At 36.5% G+C, this 22,206-nt stretch overlaps 2 protein-coding genes across 6 annotated transcripts in view; both read left to right on the top strand.

Annotated features, from left to right (window-relative positions):
* LOC137932699 (protein AF-10-like) overlaps positions 1–8,146 on the top strand; it is a 31,558-nt gene extending 23,412 nt beyond the window's left edge. For all 5 annotated transcript variants that reach the window (XM_068776678.1, XM_068776602.1, XM_068776383.1 and 2 more), the window contains 7 exons: positions 274–375; positions 1,025–1,061; positions 3,187–3,370; positions 3,634–3,748; positions 4,490–4,624; positions 4,994–5,109; positions 5,381–8,146. In XM_068776678.1, coding sequence (XP_068632779.1) covers positions 274–375; positions 1,025–1,061; positions 3,187–3,370; positions 3,634–3,748; positions 4,490–4,624; positions 4,994–5,109; positions 5,381–5,416 — 725 coding nt within the window. In that variant the 3' untranslated portion in view covers positions 5,417–8,146. The remainder of the gene's footprint in view (positions 1–273; positions 376–1,024; positions 1,062–3,186; positions 3,371–3,633; positions 3,749–4,489; positions 4,625–4,993; positions 5,110–5,380) is intronic.
* A 7,783-nt stretch (positions 8,147–15,929) lies between these two features.
* Positions 15,930–22,206, top strand: part of Snmp2 (Sensory neuron membrane protein 2) — a 42,261-nt gene continuing 35,984 nt past the window's right edge. Inside the window, exons 1-3 of the mRNA XM_068777141.1 lie at positions 15,930–16,099; positions 16,772–16,929; positions 17,694–17,835. Coding sequence (XP_068633242.1) covers positions 15,983–16,099; positions 16,772–16,929; positions 17,694–17,835 — 417 coding nt within the window. The 5' untranslated portion in view covers positions 15,930–15,982. The remainder of the gene's footprint in view (positions 16,100–16,771; positions 16,930–17,693; positions 17,836–22,206) is intronic.

Raw genomic sequence — 22,206 nt, 5'->3', positions numbered from 1 at the left:
TTGCTTTTATGTTTGTGTGGCCCTAGGGGTAAAACAACACGCTGTCACTGTGACTTACCATCATTATAATCATATATTAAAGAATAACTGTCACCATAATGTTTCATTATGTTTATTTGACGATCGTAAACTAAATAATACTAAACTAATGGTGTGTAACTAGTTGATTGTTAACACGATATCAATTTTCTTTGCTTGCTATTTGAAAAATTTAGTTATTAATGTAACGTAACGCTTGTGTATTTAATATGTTATTAAAATTGTTATTTGCAGAATCATCATCAGCCCAGAGCTTAGTGAACGTGCGGCGGCCTCCGCAGCCCACGCCGCCTCCCCTGTACCAAGACATAAAAGACTCGCCTCCTAGTTCCCCTGGTAAAAACTTTAACATGGTTACGATAACCTATAAATTCTTTCTTTATCAATTTTTAAATTTAAATACTTGATTTTGCATTTAATCTGTTTTGCTAAAAGAGTTTTCCTTATTGAAACAAATAAATTCATAATAATAAATTTTATAACATTTTATAATTGTGAAATTCCAAAATAACTTACGTTTCTAAAATTTATTACCTAACTAGTTTTAGGCTATGTATGGCAGCCGTAGATAACCAGGTGAGATTTAATAAGCTTTGAAGACATTTAACTCCAAAAAATCTATTAAAAAGCGTTATTAATATATATATAAAAAACATCAAAATACACGTTTAATCACTTTATTTATTTTTCCAGGTCAGTAAACAAATGTAAACATGCATAATTTACGGAACTAACAATAAAAAACAAAATATAATAATAATAATTAATCCTGAGTAATATAATAATCACTTATACATACAATAACTCAATAAATTAAAAAATATAATAATTCAAAATCTTTGGTTTCTGGCATGACATAAACATAACTAAAACTTTAAAAATATCTGATAAATTTTTTAATTAACTTTGTCTTTAACATTAAACTTCAAATACTCTTTTCATAAACTAAGGAAAAAATAAATAAAATTTCAACAATTATTCTCAGGCTCTGAACGGCCCCTGAAACCAAAACTGGAACACAAGTAAGTTGAATGGGTTTTCGACACCACATGCACTGCTTTTTAATCTTTTTTCTTAAATTTCCATTCGCACCTGTCAATTGCTTGCTTAATGTTTTTTTTTAAATTGAGTGGATCATCATTTTCTTTGTAATTTAACGTTTCTCAATATTTAGTTACTTTAAGCCACGTAATTCATTCTGAGTGCGAATGCCACATGTACACAAACAAACACTTAAATAACTTCGAATAAATGTAAGTATCATCGCAAAAGCTCCGTTATTGAATATAAAAAAATAATAAAAAAATTACATCATCAATAGGTAATTAAAATAAATTCCGAAAGTATAAATGTCTCAACATTAATAACATTACTTACATTAATAATAACACATTAAAATCACATCTGCTTATGGTCTTGCAACCATCAAATGCTTCATTTTGTAATCGTTAAACGAGCATAATGCTCACTGCTCAAATTGAACAGTTTCGGGTTAATTAGCAGTCAATCGATAAACGTGGAACCAGATATAACTTAATAATGGAATGTGCTATTGCACTGCCTGTTGCACTATACGAAAGTTTAAATTAATCTTCTGTTTTTTCTTTAATTTGCAATTTTTATTTTCTTTTCACCTTAGAGTAATGATTTTACGATGCAATTGCGATTGCTTCAGCGTCTAATAATATAATTTTGCGTGTGATGTTTCCTTCCACCTTTTAGCACTACATAAAATATAAAATATGAAGCCTAAAAAGTAGCTCATGCATCTCTGTAAAATGATTTCCTGTGTAGTTCGTTAGTTAATGTTTAATGTAATAATAAAATACTTATGAATTTATTCTTGGCCACTTATGAGCCTTCGTTTACAACACTACTAATAAAACGTTTAAATTTTATTTAAATAAAAATAAAACTTTAATATTTGGAATGTTATTTCTAAGAGTGAAATTGACAATTACAAAATTACTAAAAAAAATGCGTACAGATGTTCGCCACAACGACAGTTGTTGGTTGTTTATTTGTTAGTAATACTAAAAACAAAATAAAACAAAACAAATTTGAAAAAAAATTGCTTTTTCGTAAATCACATCATGGATATATGGCTGTAATGTATTTGTTTGGACCGTTTGTTAAATTTAGTGAGAAAAAAAACTTTGACATTATACAATAGGTAAATTTCATTAGCAATTATTTAATGGTTTCAGTGGCCTCTGTTAAAACCCAATGACAGTGATGTGGGTTAAGAAAAATTATTGCCCAAAAATTATATATACGCTGATAAAAATGTAATGTACTAAGTAGCCTTTAGTCCTATTTTTTTATAAATATTTTGCTTATTAAATATTTACTAGTTACATTAGTTAGATACTTTAGTGAACTGAATTTAAATTTGGTGTTAGTGTTGTGAGATATTTTTCTTTTATGCGTATGCTGTTCAAGTAAAAGCTTTCTATTTCTTCTTTCATTAATCTCCATCTTTTCCTTAGGTCATTTTACTCTTGAGAATATATTACCGGCCTACCTTTTATTACGGTCTTTCGAGATTATTTTACTTTGATGTCTTGTTCTATGTTTGGCTTCTATTGATTCATTATTTCAGCTGTAGATTACCTATAGAACCAGTTGAGATCCGCGCGCATCCTGCGTCTTCCGACAACATTAACAATGTCGTAAAGCCTGTGGATCGATGTCCAAAATTCGCTAACCAGTCCCTGGTTACCGCTTTGAAACCTTAAGGCGTTTATATGGTTTGCACGCTATGTAACCTGTTCTTGTTCTCGCTCCCAGTTCAACTTGCTAATTCACTGGGAAACATTGGTTACTTTCGTCTACGGATCTCCTTATACGATCTAGTGTGGAAATCCCGAGCATGGCATGGAGCATGGAGAGGCCATGGCTCTTTGAGCGGCTGTGAGTTTGAAAATGAAGCCTGGACTGATAGTGAGCATGTAATGAACGTGAATCTTGAGCTTATGTACGGCTTGTCGTCAATTTGTTTTTGAGTTTTACGTTGGACTTGTTTTTGTTTTATTATGTTACTCAATATTGACCTCTATGGGCATCATTGTATGTTTATAGACTACATGGGGGTATTATGAAGTATGTGCATAAACGAATTAATAGTTTGTTATTCGGCGTTTAAAGCATGTATAGCCGCATGGGAGTGAGTTGTTCGGCGCCGCATATGCTGGGCAACGAGTTGAATCCGGAGAGCGGTGCGGCTGCGAGACTTCAGGAGCAGCTGAGTGCGGAGCTGGCTGCCCACGCGGCCAGTGGTGCCGGCGCAGAGGCCCTTGTGCCTCCACCACTCATCAACCGCGCCGCGCCTGTAAGTGCATAATATTACAAGCTGTCACAGGAGCGCTCACAGACGATTTACTTCCGCCACTTTTCCCAGTGCTTATGTTTTCTGAAGTTGTGATATTGACCAGGCAACAGCAACCGACCGAGTCCAGGATCGGCTTTCACAGGCATCTCAGCGTCAGAATACCAAGTTTGTTTCGACCGCAAATATTTAGAGCCCAAAAGGTTAAGAAACAAATTGATAAGGTGGTTTTCAATCAAGAACTTATCAAGAACTTGCTTTTGCAGAGCTGCAGTGGCATGCGCGTCGGATCTTCGAGCGCTCAGAGTCTCGACCAGCTTCTGGAGAGGCAATGGGAACAGGGTTCCCAATTTCTGATGGAACAGGCACAACATTTCGACAGTAAGAGAATGCTTTTAATTAAAACTTCAGGCTTTATATTTATTACCATAGTTTAAAGAACAAACAATACACAAAGTTTAGGAATCAACTTTAATAACACGGAGCTGCTGTTAACCGTTGTGTGTTAAATAATTCTTAAAGAAATGCATAGTGATTTATTTAGAAAAACAAAAATCATGTGACACCAGAGTTACTTGCATTTATATATGGTCATGAACACCGTCTATGTTAGAACGCAATTGTCAAAATCATTACATGTAATAAATAACGCAGTAAAACGGTTAACGTTACTAATATTTTCATATGTAGTTTTTAACTTACAAAAGAATTCAGGTAAAAAACAGTTTCTTTGAACATCGTGAAGCTGTTGCTTTCCTAATTATGTAATACACGGGACAAAAAACTAATGGTGAAGTTTATGATGATATATTTTTTCGGTTAAATTAAAAAACAATTTGTGTTTTGTACAATATAAAAACAGTTGCAGGCTTGTTATAAATATAGACGGACATTGCAATTGACTGAAAAGTTATATCGCTCAGTTTCGAGACAACGATATTGATCGTGAATATTGTCATGTCACTTGTTCTAATGAATGTCTCTAAATTTTTAAATAAATTTGTTTATTTTTATGTATATTACTCGCTATAAGATATAATTGTCAATTATTAATACCATACCGTTTATAACATGTATGAAATCTGTAAAAGGAATTATGAAAACAAATGTTTGTTATGACAGTTGCATCGCTGCTATCTTGCCTGCACCAGTTGCGGACGGAGAACGTTCGCCTCGAAGAACACGTCGGGAACTTACTGCAAAGGAGAGATCATTTGCTTGCAGTAAATGCTAGACTAGCGATTCCGCTTACGACCGGTATGCATAATCTATATATTTATATGAATTATCATGTATCTTCTAACTCATCACAATATCTCTGGAACCATATAGCTTAAAGACTTGAAGTTTAGTAGAAATATTCCTTTTGCCGAGTAGGAGATAGCCTGGAGCGGCTTTTACGAAATTAAACAAGGTGGGTTAAGTAGAATTTTATATAATAATTGGATATGTTTTTCATGTTAAAGATAACTAATAATGGATTTTATGAAATTACACTCGTAAAAGGCGGCTACGTGAAGAGAGCTGGAGATAACGTTTTATTAAATATACCTACCTTTGTTGAGTTTGTATGTTATTTTGTGTTTAAAAAGTTTGAATGGATTTACTCTGTTGTTTTGGTTTTAGTGACAGCAGGTCCGCCGGAACCGGTGAGATGCTCGCGCGAAAACGGCTCGCAAGTCCGCGCTACCCCCGGCCCCGTGCGACCCAACGAGACCATCACTTCGGAGCGCTCTCATCAGGTAATCCACATCAACTATTTTAGCAGTTAACCTTAGATATTAAACGGTACGTATTGCTCGTGCAATCATCGGACATTGGGAGCCGAAAGAAAGCCCAAGTTCTCGAGCCGAAACTCTAGTGCTGTAAAAAATTCCAAGCTGATTGTTTTTTTGTTCTCTCGGTCGCTCCTCGAGGCTGCGGTGGAGCTGCCCTAGCTGATAATAAAGATGATGGTGGTTATTTACTTGTCTTGGTTGTTTGGGTAAATAATGTAGTGTTTGGTGTATGCAGCTAATGATGCGGGAGGTGCAGCAGAAGCCCAGCTGAAAGCAGGAGAGTGGCGCCGCGGCCGCGCCCGAGCCGAGCGCGCTGCGCACGCTGCAGACCTACATCCTGCTCGAGCAGCGCCGACGCCCCGACTTCTCCATCGACTCCATCCTCAATTACGACTAAACCAAATCCTTAACCTACATTGTATCATCTTTTTATAAACATTCCCAAACAAATACTAATCTGCTTCACCCTTTCGCTACGACAAAGTGCTCCGTCGGATTGACACTATTGATCAGTGATCGATGTACACTATGTACTATCTAATAGTCAAGCGTTACACTGATCGTCTGCAGATGACATTCGCACACAAATGTTAAAGTGCGGATGTCCTTTGTAGACGACGTTTGTAAACGCATGTTGTCGCGTACACACAGACGACGCTTGTAGCGAATGAGTCAACAGATTTAACCCTTTGCACTTGAATGCTCCGAACACGATTTAAAACTTGTCATGAAACTATGTCTAGAAGACGATACTATTTATTTTCAGTTTTTAACATAATAAAAACAAATCGTTTAATTTTAAATTTTCTTTTCAGATAACACACCATTTTAAAGACCATTGAAAATATTCTTTTCATTAAAATTTCTAGTTATATAAATGAAAAAAAAAACTTGCAGTGCAGGGGGTAATTTGTGTTTGTACGCCCATCTAAGTCGTATCTCCAAACTTTCTATTCAACTTTTGCACGTTAACTTAATACTTATAATGCGTGTGTCATTAACTTCATGTGAATATCATCTTTTCATTAAGATTGCAGGTAAGATGAATGATCTTACTTTTGAGTACTGCTGTCTTTGGACACTAATCACGGACTTGACTAAATAACAAGGAAAATACGCCTTACAATTGGCATACCCGGCTACGACAACATTCAACATGGTATTTGTTGAAATTGGTAAATTTTTGACAATATGCAACGTCAAGTTGGTCGGAATCGTTAGGAAAATTATGGCTAAACCGCTTTAGAAATATTTGGACTGCCTTCTTGGCGGATTAACCATAAAGACGAAATTGGAATAGCCACGATAAAACGATTGATTTGAAGGTGAAAGCATAAATATGCTCCGGATTAGACTATCGATGTCGGACTTGCCTCACTGCTATATGTCTATGTGAACTCAGTGTGAGTTGCGGTTTCCGTCTGACAGATGCTTCTAGAAGCTACTTTTTTGTAAGAAACATTATGTGCGCGCCCACTATACACCTAATCTTAAATCCGTACGTATACACGGTGAGTGTCTAGATAATATCTTATTTTAAATATTAACTTACGTTTAGATATGATATTCTAGTTATATAAGATTAAATATTGTGCATTTAACATTGGCACTAATATTGTATTAATGAAGCTACGATGGTATGGTGGTACTTATGCTCTTATCGTCAATCGACCGCTAAATAAGTTTTTCTCCGCGCGTTTAAATAATGAATCTGTACGCGTTATGATAATATTTATTAAATAATTGATGTGATTACAAATGTTATTAAATGTCGTATTTGTCTCAATGGTCGTTCTTAGGTGGCTACACCGCAACATAATACACTTGATTATAAGGCAGCATATTTCCTGATGTTTCACCAACTTATGTGAAACAGCTTTTAACGTTTAACCTCTGTGTATTTATTGTCAATGTTTACAATAATTGTTGAGTGTTTTGCAAAAATTAAATATTTCAAAGGTCTTTTTAAAATTTTAAATCAATCTAATTGTTGAATTATTATTATTATTATCATAATTGTAATCCTATGTTGTGAAAGTCATTAAACCTTTGTGAGCGTAAATCTAGAGGTTGGAAGAGCTATGGGTGTTGAATGCAGCTTACATATGACACGAATGAATGAAGAGTGCAATACTATTTCGAAATCTGAATGTGCATAATTTTAAACATTTCCCATACGTTGTCGATAAACAATCGTGTTCTGTATTTGTTTGAAATAATTCTATTGGATTATAACAGTTTATAAAATAATTAATAATTACAATTTAATATTTGTTGATGTTAATCAAAGTTTTAGAATATTTCATTAAGGAAAGAATGTGTGTTTCTCACGAAATGTATCTACTATATAAAATAAGATAGTCTCGGGATAAGAACTATGATTTAGCAGTAGGCAGGGAGATGGATCCCAATTTTAATCGCACTTTGTGGTCAATATATAAAGTCATCGCTGCTCGTATTATCTCCATGATTGGTGTTGCGTCTAACATATCCCTCATCTGTTGTAAAAGTCTATTATAAGTCAATATGTTCTGAATTAAGGATCGATGTCTAACGATATTTGAACAAATCGACTATGTGTAATGACTATATTATTCAATTATACCCGACTTTACATTGTTTTCTTACTGTATGTGTAAGAATTCAACTATATTAAGATTCAAGAAAATCAAAACATAATTCTTCAGTATTTTTGTGCGAATTTTTTTGTAATAGTGGTTGGATTAATATTTGTCGTTCGTCAATGGTTTTAGCTACAATTATTCAAATAGGGTTTATGTAAGCCTAAGCTTTGAAGAGATCTCGGTGTATTATAACAATATTTTATTGATTTTAAACTTGAAAGCTGAATGAACGTACTTGATGTATACGCCAGTGTCGGCGGTTTATTTGAATTTTCGCTTATTGTATGTAGATGTTTTAGCTGTGGGTTTAATACAGCGGTAATAATTCTATATAATTTCGATATGTTATTGCATTTATTGTCAAATTTTAAATTCGGAATCTAAATAAATGTATTTAAATAATTTACTGATTTTTATTTATCTACACAGACAAGTATATAAGAGAATTCGACATACGTAGACTCTAAGGCTAAAAATTTGAATTATCGTATGGTGATATTACTTGCGCCAAATAAAGGTAAGCTTAAAATTTTACGAAATACTTCCATCTAATCGGTCTCTATACTGGCACGTGCGTGCTCCAAGGATCGGCTCTATACACGCTTTACACCAATGACATCCCTCTTATCAAGGGTGTAGAGCTCGCCATATTCGCAGACGACACCTGCATTTACACTTCTGGTGACGCCACCGGCGCCATCACCAAACGCCTCCAGACCGCTCCAAAGTTGATGACGGTTTCGGAAACGGAAAATTGAAATTAATTCCTCCAAAAGCGCAGCAATGCTCTTTTTTAAGCGTAGCCGCTGCCTGCTACCAACTCCGATTACAGTTTTAAGAGTCTCCGATTAGACAGTTCAGCGCTATGGGTGACTCAAACCCGCTAACTAGGTGACGGCCTAGATGACAACCTAATCCTCGGAATCTGTAAATACCATTTAGGGAGCAGTGTTAGCCCGGCCCGAAAAAAATATTTATTGTTATGTTTATCATAATTACTACAAACTACGTCGAGTGCTGGACATAAGACATGGTTATTTAAACTGATATAGAGCTCAACATTTTATAGTAGGGTATTTTTAAAATCATTGGTAAAGCGATTAGATAAATGACGGAAAGATAGTAGTGTTGTTGCTTAGGCAGTCCGTAAGTAATTGGTAAGATAACGTGATTACAATGTACTACTGTTATTGCCAAAAAAAACATAAATGTAAAACTTGATGATTTTACTAAACTTCATAATATTTCATACAACAGTTTTAACATTTCGAAAGTCTTCTCTTATTGTATGCAGATCAATTCGATTTATTAAGGTTTCCACGTTAGTCCTCGGGCTTTGCTATCGTAAAACAGGTCTTAGGCTAGGCGCCCAATGCGCCCCGCCACCTCAAGTCCGTAGAATATGCAATTACGGCTATTACTTCCACGACGGTGACTACGACGATTGCGAAGATTGTGACGACGACGTTTACAGCGACGATCGTTATGATGGAATTACAAGTATTTCGAGGAACAAATCAATGTGATAGCGTTTTTGAGTGTCGGGATTCAACAAGTACTAAGCAATCTTATAACTAAATTATCATGCAAATTATTTTAAGATGTTTGATGCCAATGTCCACCAACTTTACTCGAATATGTTGGCAGGTTACTGTTTTTTTTTTGTTTCAAAAGTTACACACCCTCCTATTTTCACCTTCCCTCTCTCATCCTTCACAATTTCTCTCTTTATTCCCTCTTTTATCCTTCATATTCTTTATCATTCAGCATACATTCAACATACAGCACTCGCCCACATTACATTTACGCATCGCCTCCCATCCCTTGCCACACTTCCTGTGACACGGTTGTATTATTCCTAATTACGTCGCCCACCACCCTGTAATAAAACCGTAAGAAAGTGTGGCGGCTCTACTCCACTTCCAAAAGGGGAGCGTTGTTTCCATTCTGTCCATTCTAAGCCTAACATATAGGACAACAAGTAATTGCTTGCATAACGATTTAGTCCACCGCTGGATCACAGATGCACCAGGAATCCCCCTCTGAGAATCCCCCGTGCCTCGTGAAAATTTAGGCCAGACACGTGTCCAGCTCCATTGAGCGTAATACACGGTAGGCTTAAAACTTCCTCGTTGTCAAAGCTGTCCCGCCTTCCAGATATCTCCTCTTCCATTCGCCAAACGTGTGAAGCCTTAGCTATCACTTGACGAACAAAATGAGGCACTCTTCGTATTCCGGTCTTCTTTTAACCTTTAGGGCCGCGCCCTTGGCCAAGCCTTATATCCTTCCATTTCTCTCTCGCTTTCACAAAATTCTCCTTTATTCTCAACGCTAAGGGAAAGAGGGTCTTGCGTAAATTTAAAGGACGGACCGCGAATCGCTCATCATAGCAATGGACTGAGCCGACTACTGGCCGCGTACCCACTCCCTTCCGCGAATATCAGCAGCTCTGCATTGTATACATTGCAAAGGTTATCCCACTTAAGTTTTTTAACAGTGTAACTGTGCGGCGCCCTGCGTAAAGCAGAAGTCGCACTCACCTTATCCTCTATGCGGTTGCCGTCTGCGTAAGTCACAAGATCGGCAGCCGCGGTGGCAGGTCCTACCGCTTCTCTCAGGCAGGAGAATTCCAAACCAAGCTATTCAGATGGGTGTGGAAGTCTCAAATAGTTACCGGTGCCTCCACGCCCTGGTCCCCTACTACCCTTCGGGAACAGCCTCATTTAATCGCATATACAAAGGCTGCTGCTTGGACCCAAAGGTCTGGAGGAAGCAGTCCAGTAAGTATCAGAGCCGAGTGTAACGACGTGGTCCTGTGAGTCCTCGCCGAGCTGCCTGCGGACCAGCAGGTTCTTAGCCGCCGGCGCCCATGCACTCGCTGCGTACAAAATGATCGGCTCCAAAATCGCCAGATACATCGTTCTGGTCACCTCCGAGTTTAGGCCCCAAAATATCTCAGCGGCCCGACGCAGCTGACGATAGAGGCCATGGGCCTTCCCGTCACGTTCTTAATGTGACTATTGAACGTCATCAACTGTGAGGCCTAATATACAGACCACCCTTTTTAGGTACGGAGGGGGGGATCTTCCGGATGTTCAAGATGCCCTGCCTATGGTGAGAGGACAGGGTTATGTGGGATTCCTACCCACTTAAACCCCTCTGGAGATTGCTTTCTGCGCTATGCGGAGGACCGCAGTATCTCCCTGTCAGGGATCACCCCGCGGTCTTCACTCACGCAGTGCTATATTGTATACCCCGTCCCAGGGTATGAATGTATGGTTCACGATGGCCTCGAAACCTTCGTGGTGCATTCACGATGGTTCGGGACCACATCGACTCATCGCCCGCCTCAGAGTCGCTGAAGCTGGTGGGAGTTTAGGGCCCCCAACCTAATCGCAGAAAGCAGAAAGAGAGCTGTTTGGACCACGAGGGTAATCCTGCTTTCTTCCGCCCTGAGTCTTTCGGCAGGACCAACTCGCAGACTACCCCTTCGGTTTCCACATACCGTCCAACCATGCTATCCAACAAGTCCCCTATTCGGTGATCCCATTCATTCATCCCGGCAGGCGTCTGACAGCGATCTGATAGCAGCTAAGCGACAGTTCGATGGAACTCGCCCCAGTCTGCTCGGGTAGTGGACTTCCAGGTATTTGACTGTAATCATGCACAGCATAAAGGTATAATTTGAAATGAAAAACTTGACTGCTCGAGGAGAGTTTACAAATCCACGCGCTTTGATGGCTAATTGTGAACTGAGTAATGACTTACTTTAGACGAGGCGATGTAAAATGCTGAGATAACGGAAATGCAATGTACATCGTAAATTATACCTGCTCTGGGAAAGGATTATTGATGAGATTTTTCATGAATATGACCTTAGAGTTCAGAATTTTGTATTAGTGATGCTTTAACTTCTTAGTTATTTTGTCGTATTCCCAGTCTACAATAGAAATTGTATATGTTCAAAGAATTGAAGCATTGTAGACTTTTTGTGTGATTAATGATACTAGCGAGCCTTGCTCGAATTAAGTTCACATCTTGTGATAGGCGTTGTCCGGATCCCACGGTGACTTCAAGAATGCTTTATACAGTATTAATTATGCTGTTTTTCACAATTGTGACATGTTTTTGTCTAAATGCATTAATTGCTTCTGTAATCGTAAAGCTAGTTATCACAGTCGTAATTTGTTTACCTCTTGTAAGTTCGCTTCGTAAGGTGAATTAATAAATGCTTTGTAACCAAAAACAACATGCTCGCCGTTGCAAATTAAACACGTCTCTGTTGTTGACGTGTGATATGATTCTGCAATATGCTTGTTGCTGTATGAATTCACAACGTATTGTTTATTGTAAATATACATTTGATGTTGCAATCATCTAAAATTATTCATTGCAATAATTGCCGTCCTGTTTAGGTTTCTACGCTTCTAATACAGTTAAATTATATTTCAGGAAGACAAGAAATTCCTGTAGGTCCGGTCCCTGTATTTTTCTTGGGTTGTTGACTGATTTTACATACTCCTTGCGACTGCCAGTTTCTGTGCTATGATAGGAAATCGCAAATCTCAGATCGATATGTCCACTTCTAAGTTGTTGATGGCGTCTAGACACGTACTCGTTGAGTCATAGATTTTTTGATACTTACTTATGATTATTGCTTGATAAGACTAACAGTATTAGTCACAGAAAAATATTGATGTGACTGCTGAATGAGAAGTTGTTAATCCTGTACCTACGATTTAAAATTCTCTCTGTTTCTCAGCCTCGTGTAATTTTAATGTTTTTCGCAATAGCTTTTTCAGCGCCTTTGATACAGGCCCATTATTGTGGATAGATTCACAAAATATGTCTTTAAATGATACACAATTATGATAATCTCGTTACGTTTGAATGTCCATTTTCGTCGTTGAATAAGTTCTGTAAGCTTGTGATTCCATTTTATGATTTTCCGGTGAATATCTTCATGGTAGCATAGGTAAACATTTTCAGTTTCTTATAAAGGCGCCATGAGCGTAGCAAAGAAGGCTGCGAGTATGTGCAAAAGTGTTCCCGTGGCGAAGCCATAAAGCGAGATACAACATTATCAGAGAGCAACATCGTGGCAATTTCAATACGTACGAGTCGAACCTAACACGTCCTTATCCATGCAAGGGCATTATCTCACGACAGCATTAAAGTAAAGAAAAGGTATATCAGTCATCTCCGTGCCCTATTTCACTATTATTTACTTTATTTGCAAAGATCTTGTAACATACACAACAAATTACAAATGGCGGTCTTATCACAAAACTCAATTTCTTCCAAACAACCATTGGAAGCAATTGTTTAATAAGGGATCGAGGGCTGGTCATCATACGTCGGGAGTTGGAAATGGAAGTAACTAAACATACAGCATCTAACATACTATTATAATACGTAAACTGCAAAGTTAAAATACAAGAGATACATTTTTACATATGTCAAGTGATAAACAGAAGTATACATCTCTATTTGTCAATACTACTTCTATTCTTACGTATGTTTGGTGTTGACCGTTAAATTTGTAATTTAACGTCCAGCACTAATTTCGGTACACATGTATAATGGTAATTGTAATTTGTTATTTAATCTCCTAACCGGATCTCAAACCATTATTTAGTAACAGGTTATCTTTAATTGTGATAAGATTTAAAGAATGATTCTAATACCAGTGTCTTATCATTGATGTTCTCCTTACGCAAGGTCAGGAGAAGCGTTATAAACACATTATGTTATAATCCTCCCGTTAAGTATGTTAAGAAATGCACTCATTTCTGCTTTTAACTACATGCCTGATAATTATTACTAATATATTTTTACTAAAAATATAAGATAATACTAGAAATCATCATCATAACCATGTCAGTCGATGGATGCCTGCTGCAAGGCACAGTTGTCCTCTAAAGATCACCGCGGTGACCTATAAAGTGGACAGACGACTTTGTAAGTTCGGAAGAAGCTGTGTGCGGCTCGCTTCCAACCAGATTTATTGGAAATCTGTGATAGATGCCCATGTTCAACAGTAGAAGTCTTATGGCTGAAATAATGATGGTGTAATATTTTTTGTTATGTCATATCTATTATTAATTATACTGTTCAATATTAAACCCACCCGCAAATGACAATATCATCAGATAGCGTTAGATAGCCGCTATCATATTTTTATTTATCAATATATACATGTCATAAGAAATACTCAAACAATACGCGAAGCATACAAAGATCATTCAAATTAGGTACAGTAATGCTTAACATTAACATGCCCTTCGTCGCAATGGATTTTGCTCAAGATTTTAGATTTTATTGTCTAAATCGTGCAACTCAGACTTGCACACAAATTTCGTCTGATCCAATTAAACCAAAAAGAAATAAAATATGTTGTTACGATGTATCGTTCAAATAATATTGTCCATTTTGTAAAATACAATATTTATGAGTTCAATTGTACGTGAATTCAAGGATGCTAACCATCCATGAGGCTCGCGAGCGAGGCGGTCATTGTTGTCGGTTGAACAACAGACACCCATCATGCGGTGGTAGCGATGTCACGTCACACGAACTCGTGCGTGTATTACACCGACGAGGCTCAAGATGCGATCGCAAGATTCATCGATGTGGCGAATACAGCAACCACCGCACAAATACCATCGTACATCTCTAGGATGGTAATATAGAAAAGGGATGAGGAAGTGGCTGCACGGATCGTAATTTTAAAAACTGAACATCGCTAGGGCGTCGCTAAAATAGATCAAGATACTTAGTAAGTACTGTAACATGCAAAAACATGCGCCATTATAAAATGAAAATTTAAAAACAAAGGCACGAACGCAAATATCTGTGGATTATAGATCCTAGTAATTAAAAGAAATTGTACATAAAATTAGAATGTTATTCTCATAATTAAAAGATAACTGAAATAGTCATATAGTCTATTGCTATTTTTAATCTTTAAATCGCAGCATAGTAGCTACTAATATTCAATTAAAACAATTTTTATTGTAGACTCTTTATCCAAGCATCTTATATGTTACAAAATAACAATTTGTCGATTGTTATTTTTATCGTAATTATAACAGATAACAGCGTTGATTATAAAAGGTTCTGTATACATATTTTTATTTTATAATTCGTTTAATAGGCATATTTAAAAAAAAATTCAAATCAAGTAAAATTTTCAAAAAAACTTTATAATTGCGGTGATCTTATCCCAGAATTAAATTTCTTATTCCTAAATTGTATCAATCACACTACACTCTTGAAAAGGACACAAAGAACACTCATGAACAGGATTTGTTAAATGTATACATTGCATGACATCGGGCCGGATTTTCATAAAAGCTTCAGATTAGGGGGTTAAAATTCAAATTGTAAGCAAAATAAAACACTAAATACGTCCTAATAAAAACAGCGAACATCGGAACATTTAACTGAAAATACGGAGTAATTCTTGGCATATATGATTAATAACCAAATATAATGAATGATGCATTTTGGTTATGATCATCGCGTTGTGTTCATTGGATTTGTACGTTTACGTATACTAAATTGCACCGATAATTTGCAAGTATAGTTAATAATTTAGCTCTGGTTTAAATTAGCTGGTTTAATTTAGCATTGGTCTTGCACAAATAAAGTGCTTATTAACGATGAAACACGTGTTTCTTTAGAAAATATACTTATTTTAGGATTGCGATCGGTTTTTATTTGAAAAATATTTTTATTTAATCTCCAATTAACTTAATATAAAGTCAATAATAATATATAATTAAATACGAATATCAATATGATTTATTTTAAATATTTTATAAATCACAGTAACAATATAGTCTTATTATATTAAATAATTAACAAACTTAAAAATTTGAGGAGGAATGGCCTCAGTGTATTAACGAATAGCCTCTTTTAATCTAAATCCGGCCCGGAACGATATATAACATGGAAAGCTACTAATATATTAAAAAAGGGTAAAATTAAAACAGAAATAATTTATGTATAATATTTTTGCTACATTTAGGTATAGGTAATGTTCAAAATATATATTAATACAAAGGATTTACACATACAGATCTGTAACCCCAATTAATACGAAGTTTTATCGAAGCCAGAACACAAGGCCAAATCGTCTCTTTTAATCATTCTTTATGCCACCGCACATACTTGAAGCACAATATTAAAATTTAATTTAAAGTATTAAAATGTGCGGAATAATCGGTGGATCAATAACGCTAGTATTGGGGATAGCATTGGTGGTAGTAAGCACAGTAATAACATTCGTTTTCATTCCCGGAGTGATAGAAGACTTAATCATAAAAGTAAGTAGGTGCTGTTTTAATAATACTTTATATGTAATAAATTGATGACAGACGTGTAATTTTTGGGCTTATGAATACGACGTATGCCAACGTGAAACAGATATAGCCTGAAGTTTAAGAAACTCGTAAGGCAAGGTCACAGTCTCTCAACGAGCCATGGACTGGGCTTTGTTTGAGATTTCTTTATTACGAGATCGAATTAGAAATGAAGAGATCCGAAAGCGCACGAAGTAGCCGACGCCGCCCATCGGATTGTCAAGTTGAAGTGGCTGTGGGCAGCCCACAAATCGAACAAAATAAACGGCTGCCCGAGCCTTAAGGCTCTGAAATGGAGACCAATATACCGCTAAGAACGTTCACCCATGAGGTGGATGGACAAGCTTGTTAAGGTCGTCAGAAGACGCCGGATACAGCCGTTTCCCACTGGTCTAATTGGAAATTTATTGCGAAGGCCTATAAACCAGCAGTAAAATGCGGATGAAATAATATCGACAACAACGAATGAAAATTTAGAATAAACTATGTTTATATATAACTATATAAAACATATGACCTCACAAAGTTACACGGACCACATGTCACTTTGTTAGACAAAGTGGACTTTATGAAACATGAGGTTTTTCAGATCTCTAAATGTATTGCATCTGTACTTAATTTACTTTGTTTTTCTAGGAGGTGGTTCTTTTAAATAATACAGAGCAATTTAAAAGATTTGAAGAGGTTCCATTTGCTCTTAACTTTACAATTAGGTTCTTTAACATAACAAATAAAGAAGAAGTTCTTGCTGGAGGTGTACCAGAAGTGACAGAAGTTGGACCATATAACTACAAGTGAGTGGTAATATTTTAATTTATTAATGAAAAATAATTTAAATATATAAATCCGGACAAAAATTACGTGTCAGCATATAGTGCAGAGACCGCGGATCGGCAGGCGCAGCGATGAACGTCCATTCACAGGAAGTCTATTTGGGAGCCATGTGTCCAACAAAACGTCCTAGATCAGATATGATGATGATGATGGTGATGATGCCGAAAGACTACAGCTATTCACATAAAATAATCTATATGTAGTAGATAATTCACCATGTAATGAAACAAAGTCGCATGTTTCAAAAGTATTGTTTTATAATAATCAATACATAAAATAAATATATAACATATAAAAGTAATCAAGCTTCATACACGAGATTGTTTATTCGTCCAAATTCCCACGGGTTAGGTCTCGAAGTGAAGTTGAGAAAAGTTTACATTTTCTCGCAAACTCCCCAAGCTCGTTCCAAGCGTTTCCAATTAGATATAAGCCCAGGTTCGTTGCGGGCCAATAGTTGCCGATATCCTGAAAATACGTAAATTAAAGTTGTGGTGTTGTCATGCATTAAACACAGGTCATGCTTCATAATGATATGCAAAAGCAATTACGGAATTTCGTCCATGTATACAGGTCGATGATCTATCAGCGCCAACTAAGATCGCTAAGAAATATTTTCTAATCTATCCCGAACAGTATCCATACAAATTTTACTTAAAATATATGAACTATTTAATAAAAGTATATAGATTAAAAGCTTGTAATTTAACAATTCCCTTTGCAGATTATACCAAAGGAGGGAAATAGAAAGTATAGAAGATGACGTTATCACATATCGCCGAGTGGAACGTTTGGAATTCGACGCCGAGGGATCATATCCCTACACAGAGAACGACACCGTGACTATTGCGAACGTGCCATATAACGTAAGACAATTTGCTTTGCGCACTTACATATATTACATAGCACACTGGCAGCGAATAACAGTAACTAAATTACATGTAACTTATATAATATGAACGTGTTTATTTTTGACAAGCGTGTGAGGACCACGTAAACGAACTACTCACAAAGGTCATTGGTTCACTATTGAAACGACGACATCGTCTTAGCGCTTGGCTGCATGCGAAATTATACTAATTTTTTTATGGGTTTATCCTTAAATAAATCATTACGTTGTTAGTGATGATTTTGGACAAACAACAAATGTGACTATAATTTTAATATTGGTAGTTGGTGAGTAATGTCCATTATGGATCAAAAATGTTTATTGTAAATTATAGCCTTATTCTCCGCTCGATATTTACTTGACCGCAAAGACTTGCCGGTGATATCACCTATTACAGCTTATGCGATTTTTTTTGTTTCCCCAATTTATTTGCGGAGTAAGCATACCTCGCAAGTAAGTGTCACTCATATACAATTGATAACGAAAGTTATTGTAAAAACACCGTACGTTTAAGAGCTTCGAATACTTTTTATTTCTACCAGTTTTACTTTTCGTTTGTGTGTTTCCATTTATTCCATTTAATATGGGTTAAGAGCTGCTTTTCCTGCCTCTTGCAGTTGAACAACTATTGCAAAACTTTTTAATAATGCTTAAAATTATTATTATTATTTGCAATTTCCACAAGTACCTTTTAAAATCATTTATATTATAATACATTGAATTTTAGTCAGTGCGCAGAACAGATGGCCGCTGTTGCCTTAAGGTTCTGGATTGCAGACCACAGACCGGCAAACGCAGCGCAGGGCATCTACCCACAAGGTTAGATAACCTTGTTAAGGTTGTAGGAAGATGATGGACGAAGGCCATTACGAACCGGTACTATTGGAAATCCATATGGCAAGCAAATCTAGTCATCCAATCCAGCTGTGGAAATCCTATTAATATTGATGATGAACCTCGAGGATAAATTATCTTATCTTTTCCTTCGCATTACGACGACGTATAAGTGCACGCTCCATGCAGTCATTGGGCACTCGACTTGAGCTACCACTCAAATGATATTCAGTTCGTAGTATCCATGTTCGTAGTATTGATGAGTTCCTAATATCGGATTTTAAACAAAAATAATATATTCGAGACCCACAGACTTGCGCTACAAATACAATAAACATAGCATATTTGTCATGTTTTTGTGAAAATCGGCTGATATTATTAAACTTCGCACAGTCTTCTGATTTCGAATATGGCTTGTGGAATAACACACTAAACATTTTAAAGGTATGTTTGCTTAAATAACAACATATACTATAAACAAATTACAGTAACTGTCTTTTGAGTTCTTCTTACCGGAAGCCAACTTAGATCAGTTTAGCTGGAGTGTCCTACGGGTCACAAAGGCTTTTCTATTCTTACGTGTTTAAAAGTTTTGTACGTTAATAAACTCTCAACTTTCCGATAGAAATGTTACTGAATGTCATGATTGTTATCATGAACCGTAGGGCGTCAACCATGGACTTGATTTTCGGCCATAGTTTTGCAATAGAACCTAAGGGCATCTGCAAACATCTGTTCTGCGCGCTATGTGGCCTGCCCACTGACACTTTCCCACCAGCTGGGATATGTCGGTTACTTTCGTCCGTCTACAAGTCCCCTCATCCTGATCATATCTCGTAGAGAAATCCTGAGTATAGCCTTCTCCATAGATCCAGAAAAATATTACATAACCAATCATTAATTGTTATTTACATTGTGAAGTTTTTTTTATTTTCTATCTACACAAATGCCATTATTTTGTTTATCCTTGCAATTCTACATTAAAAAAATAACTGCACGACTATTTAATTATTTTGTCAAAATAAATAACGCCAGGGATATATGAAAATATCAGAGACAGCTTGCAGCGCGGAGGGGATGCTTTAAATTTACTCCACATTTTTCAAATTCGTCAGTTTGTAAACCGTTATTCGTTTACTTTGAAACCTCTGAATAAGTCAAAGGCTTTAGACCAAATATAGGTCTCTGACAATCATAGTAAATATAAAAATGAACACGTATGTTTAAAAACACACAAATTTCGTTCTTTTAACTGTAGAAAACAAAAGAATATAAAAATCTATAGATAAAATTTACGAATCGCGTTTCGTATTAATTGAACAAAAATACTTGTTGTTTTCTAACGAATTGTATATTTAGTATACTCCAGTGGCTCTATAGCGAACGGCATAATTGTTTATATCGCTCACAAACTCTGTAAGTGCTTTTCCAATTACTCCGTGCGTAAACGTTATTCCGTACATATTATGAGCGTAGTCTCGTATAGCTTTATATTGACGTGTCACGGTGATCCCGGGCGACCTATTTAAAGCACGTACATCTATGTCAATGACGTACTGCAACATATTCGTTGTAGAAGTCCAACTTCTGTCCTATTTGCCGCACCTCTTGTATAATACACTACATAGAATATAAAAGTTTTAACGGACCATGATGCACAAACTAATATTAATTAATTTGAATATCTTAATAGTCACTTTATTTGTGTCGGTAAAGACATGGTTAGTAAATGTGACAGACAAGTCTACATCGCAAGGTTCGAGCATCGAAAATAGTTCTCTTTTTATAACTTTTAGCATACACGGGTCATAAATTATATTATCTTTCCAGTGAAAATATTAAGACTTAAATGATGCTCTAGTTTTCATCTTCATAATGTGGAGTCATTAGACATTAGTCATCATGAACGTTCATAGCACTTAATTGTAAAGTGGAACAAAATTGTTCATAACTACCATCATTATTGAAGTATTTTGTAAAGAAAAATAATTAAGAGCGCATTTGTAATCGTGTAAAGGTGTACGTTGTGCGAGAATGCTTATTGTATGGCGACAATTTTTCCTTAAACGTCGCACGTAACGTTGACAATAACAAATTAATTACAACTGTTGAATGTTTTTTATCAAAGGTTGGATATAATCGAGTAGACTGATTGTAATACTACGTTATTTCAGTGCTCAGAAACTCTTACTTTTAAAAAATATAAAACGAGTGCCTGCAAAAGAAAATGATACTGTTTAAATAAACAGACTTTTAATTACATACCTGAAATTTAATTTAAATTTATTTAACCATATTTAGTAAAATGAAATGTTTTATTATAAAATCACTATAAAAGAGTTCTTGGGCTACAATTCGCGTCAGGGGTTCCCAAAGTAGTCAATTTTAACTGTTTTTTTTTTTATCGAACTCTGCTGCGTAAATGGCATGTGTATAGGTTTGAGATGGCAAGGCGCAGATTAGTGTCTCTAATTATCGCCGCCTTTGCGAGACTTTAAAAGGTCGCGGATGACACGTACCACATGCGCGTATTTGAAAATGAGACGAGTTTTCTTGATTAGATCGTCGCCTACCTCACTGATAGAGCAAGCGATGTCAATAGCCTGCGCTAACTTTTTGATAGACACCAGGGCATAGGGCTTACAATCCGAGGTGTCTCTGGAGTTCGGGAAAGTAGTAGTTTTATAAGCCTTTGGTGGTGCGAATTTAGAAGTCACATTGGACACCGCAGGCTTATACCAGGTGCAGCTGGTCTTTCTCGCGAAAATGGGGGGGGAGCTGACGCGATCAAATATACTTTAATAGTACACGGAGTACTCTGTCCTCCGGTAGAATACAAGTGTTTAAGAACTCACTTTTTCACGCAGGGACCGCCTAATAGTCCTAAAATTGCCAACTCTTTCGAGCCGAAGCTTGGTGCTCTGGCTGGTCGACCTTGCAACATGTATATATTTATTTGCCATGACAGAGCAGACTACTGCCTATTATTCCACTGCGTCAATATAAATTGGCGACATCGTTCGTTTCCTCCCAACAGATGGGAGCGGCCCAGGCGTGGCGCTTTATCCTTGCGCGCAAAATACAGTTCGCATTAATAGATAAATACCTACTACGTTTCGCAGTATATCGTAATTACTTTTAACATTCTTTGACAAGTAGACACCTTACAGTAAAACAAAAGATTCGGTATACCGGAGCGCGGCTGGGCCTTTTACGTGAGCAGGTAGCTGGACTAGCAAGCAACGAGCTCTGGCAAAAGCCTAATTTTGATGAACAGTACGGCATGCAAGGAAATTGCAAGACACAGAACACTCCAAGCAATCTTTCAAATGTAAGCTGCCGAAACATGTTTTCCAAAGGACAAAGGTGTTTGGCGGAGTGAGAGCATTCATGTACTGAGACTCTTTAGTCGCAATTTGTCATGTGGTCTGTCCATCTTCTTGGAGAGGGTTCAGGAGAACGCTTTCCCTTAACTTTACCTTGCACCACCAAACGGTAAGCGGCCTATCAAGCA

The sequence above is a fragment of the Battus philenor genome, unplaced genomic scaffold, assembly GCF_028537555.1.
Source record: "Battus philenor isolate CCGP_79_NKW_IND1 unplaced genomic scaffold, ilBatPhil1.0.hap1 SCAF_1, whole genome shotgun sequence".
Classification (NCBI taxonomy): Eukaryota; Metazoa; Arthropoda; class Insecta; order Lepidoptera; family Papilionidae; genus Battus; species Battus philenor.
The sequence above is the reverse complement of the archived record's forward strand: the minus strand, read 5'-3'. Positions and strand labels throughout refer to the sequence as shown.